The sequence below is a fragment of the Arachis ipaensis genome, chromosome B10 (assembly GCF_000816755.2).
Source record: "Arachis ipaensis cultivar K30076 chromosome B10, Araip1.1, whole genome shotgun sequence".
Classification (NCBI taxonomy): Eukaryota; Viridiplantae; Streptophyta; class Magnoliopsida; order Fabales; family Fabaceae; genus Arachis; species Arachis ipaensis.
This window is the reverse complement of record NC_029794.2, coordinates 9,314,699-9,321,725: the sequence shown is the minus strand read 5'-3', so window position 1 is coordinate 9,321,725 and position 7,027 is coordinate 9,314,699. Positions and strand designations below refer to the sequence as shown.

The window sequence follows — 7,027 nt, the reverse complement described above, 5'->3', positions numbered from 1 at the left end:
GGTCCTCAGTGGAAGTAAATCTGCTATTGTGACTAGTACAACTGTGGAAATTGTGGTTCCTGATGATACTATTGACTCTGTTTATGGGGAAAATGGTAGCAATTTGGCTCGTCTAAGACAGGTACGTAATTGGTCATGTTCATATACACATTCGATAATTTGATGCTGAACTTAGTGTTAGGTTTTTCACAAAAGAACATTTAAACAATTATTCTGAAACCTATGTATTTATATTTTAAGCCTTGCTCCTGCAACAAAGGCCTTGTCAAAGTAATTATTTTCAGCAATTTCATTGCTGCAAGATGATTGATTCCATAGTTTCCAATCCATAATATATACTTAAGCTTTCACCAACACACAAATCTTCATATATGAACCTATACATTAAACAACATTCATTAATATATACTTGCATGGCACTTTTTCAATTCTCATATAAACTGGGGAAGTTGGACATGCCACCCATGCTACATTATATAATAAAAAGAACCTACATATGCTGAATCAGATCTCACATTCATGTTAAAAGGTCTCTAGAATATAGTAGAACACTATGGAAAAAGTATGCAAAAAGAAGGTACTCTTTCAGACTATCACAACTAAAATTGTTAAATATAATTTATATATAAAAAAAAATTATCATAACCAAAAATAACATAGAAATGTATTGCAAAGCTCTGGCTAAAAGACTTGATATTGGGAAGCATTAATTCGTTTTGCCCTAGAGTAAAGTTTGACCAAACAGTAAGATTGTTGCCATGTGCCCTTGTATCAGAGGGTGATATTGGAAATAGCCTCCTCTGGCTTTCCGGGGCACGATTTGGTACATCTACCCATCTCAAGCCTCATAGGTGGAGCCTTGAACATTGGACCAACCCTTCCTAATTTGTCTTCCCCCCGTGTCTTTTTTCTACTTTCATTTGGATATATGGAATTGCTATAATAAAAGATTGAACTGCTAACAAAGATATTATGAAGCCTTGATTTTTCATGTGTCTTTCAAAACATAAAAGTTATTGCCATCAACAGATTTCAGGCGCTAAGGTTGTCATACATGAACCTCGTCCTGGAACAAGTGACAGGACTATTGTAATATCCGGTACTCCTGATGAAACCCAAGCGGCACAGAGCCTTCTCCAAGCATTCATTCTCAGTGGATCATCATGACAATATCCTCTCATTCATGTCCCAATGTTCTCCTCGTAGATACTTTTTTTAGTAGTTTTAATTCCTTTCTTTTTCTTTTTTAAAGAAAATATATTTTGTATTTTAACTTACAGTTTTTCCCTAACCTGAAATCATGTAATATGCCGGTTTCCTGGCATTGTATCATTCATTCCTTATCATTCTCATCCTTGCTGAATTAATTCAGCCTAGGCTGTCTATTGAACTGTCAGTGTAGTTATTTTTCGTCAATTACTTGATTCTTTCTTTGGTGCGTACCTTAGTAACAGCGAGGTATTTTAAATTCAGTTTGGTCTGCCTTACACCATTCCTGATTCAATTATTGATCTATATTTTTTGCCACTACTATTGAAACTAAGTTTCTCCAATTCACTCTATGCAATGAACGTTTCTTATTTTCCAGGGAATTGTTCATAATTTGCATCTTTCTTGATTATCTCACAGTAAAAGTATATATTATATTAAAATTCTGCATAAAGCTTTTGGCAATTAAAAAACAAAACAACAATTTCGAGGAGTGGGAAAATGAAACCATTTCGTTAACTCAATAGTAAAATCGAATGCTACACGGCAAAGGTAGCCGTAGCATTTCATACATACATACATTGATACCTCATAATTTCTGACGTCCACCAACCTTCACAAATTGGTATATTACACAAATCATATACTAAGAAGACATTATTATTCTCAAGTCCCCGACTCTTAGGGAAAATGAGTTCATTGAATTGAAGAAGCAAACAAACAAGTGGATCAGTTGGCAGCAGCAGGGGTTGGATTAAGAGTGATTTCGACATTATCATGCACTCCTTGAAGCAGTAGTTCACCGTCGTATGTGAGCACTTTTCGCTTTTTAGCTGCTCTCAGTGTCCCAACAAGCGCTTCAAATATATTTGCACATTGGTCATCGTTAAATAATGTCCCAAATGTAACCTTCACATCAACACAATGGAAGATGGAACAAAAAACACAACAGAGTAAAAGAAAAAGGCATCAGTGAAGTGTCTGCATCCTAATTACAATGATCTAATGATATAGATCCTATCTCATGAAACAAATCAGGATACATGGATCTTTTTATTATTATCTGAATCTTCCCTGTTATTTTCATTTCCAGATACTAGGCTTAGATCCACAAAGATCGATTCCAAGTTCACATAATAGAGATTGAAACTAAAAAGGAGCATAATGAATAGTGGGGGTGGGTAGGAAAAGAGAGAATAAAAGTTTCATACCTTGTAAGAACCATCTGATTGGAGTGTGCCAAGCCTCTTGATCTCTTCCCTGAGGCGCCCAACCTCCTCTTCTACATTCATCCTTCAATGATTTATGGTTCCAACTTCCACTCTCTCTCCTCTTCTCTTCTCCTCAGATCACACCCACCTCAAGTTCTCAACAATACAAAATATCTTTCCCCTCAATCCATTTTATATAATAATTATAATATGCACGTTGTATTACACTTTATTTATTTATTTACTTATTTTACATTAGCAAAAATGAAGTTTTATAACTAACGTTGTATTACGATCAAACTTAATTCAAACAACTTTTACATTATCATTATTAAAAGAAAGGACTTTATATATCCCATGGCATAATTAGGATGAATTTTAGAGAGGAAATAAAAATTATTTTGCAATTAAAGGTGTATTAGAATAAAAATTTTATGTCATAATTTTATAGAAATTTAAGTTAAAATTGTTATATTATCTTGGAGAATTTCATAAATTTAATCTTAAAAATATAGTATGACAAGTGGGTTGGAATATTACTTATTTGATGACGATAGGATAAAATTATTTTAATATTATCTGCCTATAAATAATTTTACGTTTTTATGCATATTTATTTATTTAGTATTGTCAACGAATTATAGTATAATTTTTTTATATTTATCTAAAAAATTTAAATTCGAATTTTATTCTTTTTGAATTTGTCTAAAAATTTTATATTCGAATTTCACTTCTAACTTTTAAAAAAAATATTATTTTTTTTTTACAATATACGCGTTTTCTAATTGTGTGATAGTATATATATAGGTTCGAAAACTTGGAAATTAATTTATATTTGATATCTAGATTTAATAAGCTTTTTCCCCACCTTAATATCAGAGTCAATAAGATTCCATCTAAAATTAAAGTACCAATACCAGGATAAAAATGTGATCGTCAAAAATTTCAATTTCATTTAAAAAAAAAAAAGTAAAAACCAGGTTGTGCCACAGTGGAAGTGCAATATTTTGATTTTAAATTAAATAATTAAATAGCAACATTTCTATGCTTTTTCCTTTCCTACACCCACTCTTCATCAATTCTTCATTAGGGTTACCCAAAAGCTTCTAACTTTCTGTTTGGAAGCAGAGAAAATTTCACGACTTGGAGGAGAAACAAAAGAGAGAGCAGCTGCTGTTAGTGATGCTTGAGTAATGGACACTGCGAATCAGCAGAGGCTGCAAGCAAGAACCTTTGATGATGATGATGATGATGAAGCCCAACAGCAGCAACAACAGCAACAAAAAACTGTGCTTGTTCCCATGCAGGTGAATGGTGCGTTGAACCCTTTTGATGGAGGTTCTCACGAGGTGGAAGAAGCTTTCGTGAGTTCTGGGTTGTCTTCTACTGCTACTTCTGTTCAGCCAAGAACCAGTGAGCTCACCATTGCATTTGAAGGCGAGGTTTATGTTTTCCCAGCGGTTACCCCAGAAAAGGTCCATTTTTTATTTTTGTTGTTAAGTGATCGGTGCTCTTTTAATTTTATTCTTTCCCCGTTGATTGTTCAATGTTTGATTAGAAATTTTTGCTTGAGAATTGTTTCCCATAGATTAGGTGCCCTTGTTTTGAATTTGTGATGATAAACTTTTTTGTTTTTTGGGAAGAAAGAACTCTTATTATATATGGTTCAGGTTGTGATTGCTGGGATACTTACATGCTATCATTAGTTTACATTGGATGCATCATGAAATTAATTTCGTTTCTTCAGTAAAATTTCACTGCTTTTGTATTTTTTATTTTTAATTTTTGTTTTCCTGAACAAATAGGTGCAGGCTGTATTGTTACTCTTGGGAGCCCAAGAGATTCCCAGGATTGCTGCCAGCTCTGATTCTTCGTTGCAGCAGAATTGTCAGCAGATTATGGTGCTCTGTTTGGAAATTAATTTTCTTTCTTGGTGATTCCATCATTTCTTGTCTCTTAACATTTGTTGGGTTTTCTACTTTTCTTATATGTGCAGGGAATAAATGATGCTTCCCGAGGCTCAAAGGTTTCACGAAGAATTGAATCACTTGTAAGGTTCCGTGAAAAGCGAAAAGACCGATGCTTTGAGAAAAAAATCCGGTACACTTGCCGTAAAGAGGTTGCCCAGAGGTAGGGTGTGGGCTTTGGGAGATTGGATTAGATGGTTGGCATGTCCCTTCCCCCATCCCCACTGCTTGACTTATATTTCAAATGGGTTTATTCCACTGCACTCTTTGACCTCTGGATGTTGAGGCTGTTTATTCACAGTCTATGTGAGTTGCAAGCTAAATCTCTGTGTTTTATTTTTAGAATTCACAATTTACATGTTGGAACTAATATGTTCTATTATTCTGTTCAACCTCTGCCATGATTTAGTGAACGTAGATGTCAGCATTGTGGAACTAGTGAGAAGTCAACTCCAGCTATGCGTCGAGGACCTTCTGGTCCAAGATCTCTGTGCAACGCCTGTGGTCTTATGTGGGCAAATAAGGTGAATAATATCCGTATATTAAGCTTGATCTGGATTTATGTTTCTTATTATTGATTGTAGCTAGTGCTGCTCTCCATAATCAGGTTTTGCATGCAATTAAGTATCTAATTTATTGTTTTTTTTGTTTTTATGGTTACAGTAACTAGATGCCCTGTCTGAAGAGTAGAACTTTTGTGTACAATTATTTAAAAAAAGGTCTTTTTTGTCCACTTTTTGTCTCTGAAATCTTGTCATGTTGCCACGAAGACTGTTAACTTATAGTTGTCTATTTGATGTAACCATGGTTGAGGAGTTTATGAGGGAAACAAACAACTTTTCCATAAGTGCTTTCAAGTTTAATTGGTGAATCCTTGATAGATGACAATAATGTGTATCCTCAGTAATTTTATTTTTTACTTTTGGTGTAAAATTGATGAAAATTCTTTATGCTACCCACTGTCCTGATTTTAACCTGGACATGAAAATGTTTCTTCCATCCAACATTTATGCCTGATGTTGTTATCAACTCATAACATGGAATTGCAATTGTTTGAAAGGTGTTTATTTTGCTTTTATGGATTGTCATGAGCATGCATGAATAATTTAATTGCATTTTCCCATGTTGCTGAATGCGATTACAGTAATGTTATTTATATCATGCTATTACTTATCATTAATTACATGCTTAATTGATTTGAAGGGAACTCTGAGAGATCTCAGCAAAGCATCAAGAGTCACTTTTGAACAAAATGGACTGGTACGTACTCGTGTTTTTATAATATTGTTACCTAACAATGTCTTGTCTTCCTGGTTTAGAAGATACTGCTGTAGCCTGTATAACGTTACCAATGATTCGAGTATATATTAGTTATAAATGAGTTTAATCTACGTGTTGAACCTATAATTTTGCTCCTAGTGGTCACCTAATTCGGATTTTCTTATTATAATTAATTCTCAACAGAAGATTTTGGATTTTCAATTCTAATAATTTGTCTTTATCAACAGGATACATCAGCTGATATAAAACCTTCACCAACAGAACCAGAGAACTCTTCTCCTGACCAGAACGAGGATGTATGTTTCCATGGGATTGAACTAAACACATTAATAAAGCTTTTCCTAATGTGGAAAATGCTACTCATTATTTATCAGATCTGCTCATATAGATTGAGTTCTTTTGCTTGCATGAGTGGAACATAGATAGTTGATTCTGTTCTATTGAACTGTCATTCATTATATTTACTCAATTTTATTTCTATCAGATCTGCCTAGAGGAAGCCAAACCTGTGCCAATAGATTCGAGACAGTCACCTGAGAGGAACAATGATCAGGTTCTAGAAGTTTTTCATCCCTCTATTACTCAGTGGAAGCTATGATTGTCTTATATGGTCATATGAGAAATTCCATTGACCAGATAACCGAAGGATGTGATACAAAGCTAAATTGGAGTATTTTGTCATCAAATTTAATTTTATGCTGTAGTCGTTTCTTCATTTCTTGAATATACTGAAAAATGTCAACTTTGGAATATTTGTCATCAAGTCGAATTCTCTGATTTACAGTATACACTTGATACTGCGGAAGCCGTTACCAACGATTCATCTATCCAAATGGAGAATAATGCTCTCAGCATACATCAAGAGGTATTCTTTTGTTTGGAAAGAGTTTTGCGGTAATATTAGCTCCAAACATTTGGAAATTGGCAGTTTGTATGTAATACTTTTGATGGTTGCAGGATAATAAACTTGAAGATTTTGCTGACGCTTCTGGGACAGAATTTGATATTCCTGCCTGTTTTGATGAGCAGGTACCTTTTTTTCGTTTTTGATGACTTATCATGAATCATAATTCTTAGAACATGATGAGACCCTTGAAGGCTTGAAAGCCTGTGTGTGTGGATCAGTTAAATGTGTGAGCACACTTACAGGTTGACATTGACATTGATGATTCCAACATGAGGACTTACTGGCTATGATCTGGGGATATGCCACCAGAGAATTGCCAATTATCCACACATGCATTTTCTGTGATACAACCTAATACGCTATGCTGCTTCAACTAACATAGGACTTCTGGGGATGGTTTGTGTTTTATAGACAAATTATTTCTGGAAGCAATGTGAATTATGACTGTAGAA

General features: G+C 34.2%; 3 protein-coding genes across 3 annotated transcripts in view; 2 read left to right on the top strand and 1 right to left on the bottom strand.

Moving 5' to 3' along the window:
* The window catches only part of LOC107622816 (KH domain-containing protein HEN4), a gene marked incomplete in the record, with an annotated part of 6,098 nt that extends 4,626 nt beyond the window's left edge, over positions 1-1,472 (top strand). The window contains 2 exon segments of the mRNA XM_016324855.2: positions 10-121; positions 1,030-1,472. Coding sequence (XP_016180341.1) covers positions 10-121; positions 1,030-1,167 — 250 coding nt within the window.
* LOC107622817 (costars family protein) lies at positions 1,694-2,637 on the bottom strand. Its single transcript, XM_016324856.2, has 2 exons — positions 2,421-2,637; positions 1,694-2,118 (listed from the first exon to the last, which is right to left on the bottom strand). Exons 1-2 carry the CDS (start codon positions 2,499-2,501, stop codon positions 1,939-1,941), a joined length of 261 nt encoding a protein of 86 aa, XP_016180342.1. The 5' UTR covers positions 2,502-2,637; the 3' UTR covers positions 1,694-1,938.
* On the top strand, positions 3,439-7,027 carry LOC107620084 (GATA transcription factor 24). Its single transcript, XM_016322302.2, has 12 exons — positions 3,439-3,895; positions 4,226-4,321; positions 4,417-4,550; positions 4,582-4,588; positions 4,674-4,693; positions 4,797-4,911; positions 5,591-5,647; positions 5,896-5,964; positions 6,153-6,221; positions 6,453-6,533; positions 6,626-6,697; positions 6,818-7,027. Exons 1-12 carry the CDS (start codon positions 3,614-3,616, stop codon positions 6,863-6,865), a joined length of 1,050 nt encoding a protein of 349 aa, XP_016177788.1. The 5' UTR covers positions 3,439-3,613; the 3' UTR covers positions 6,866-7,027.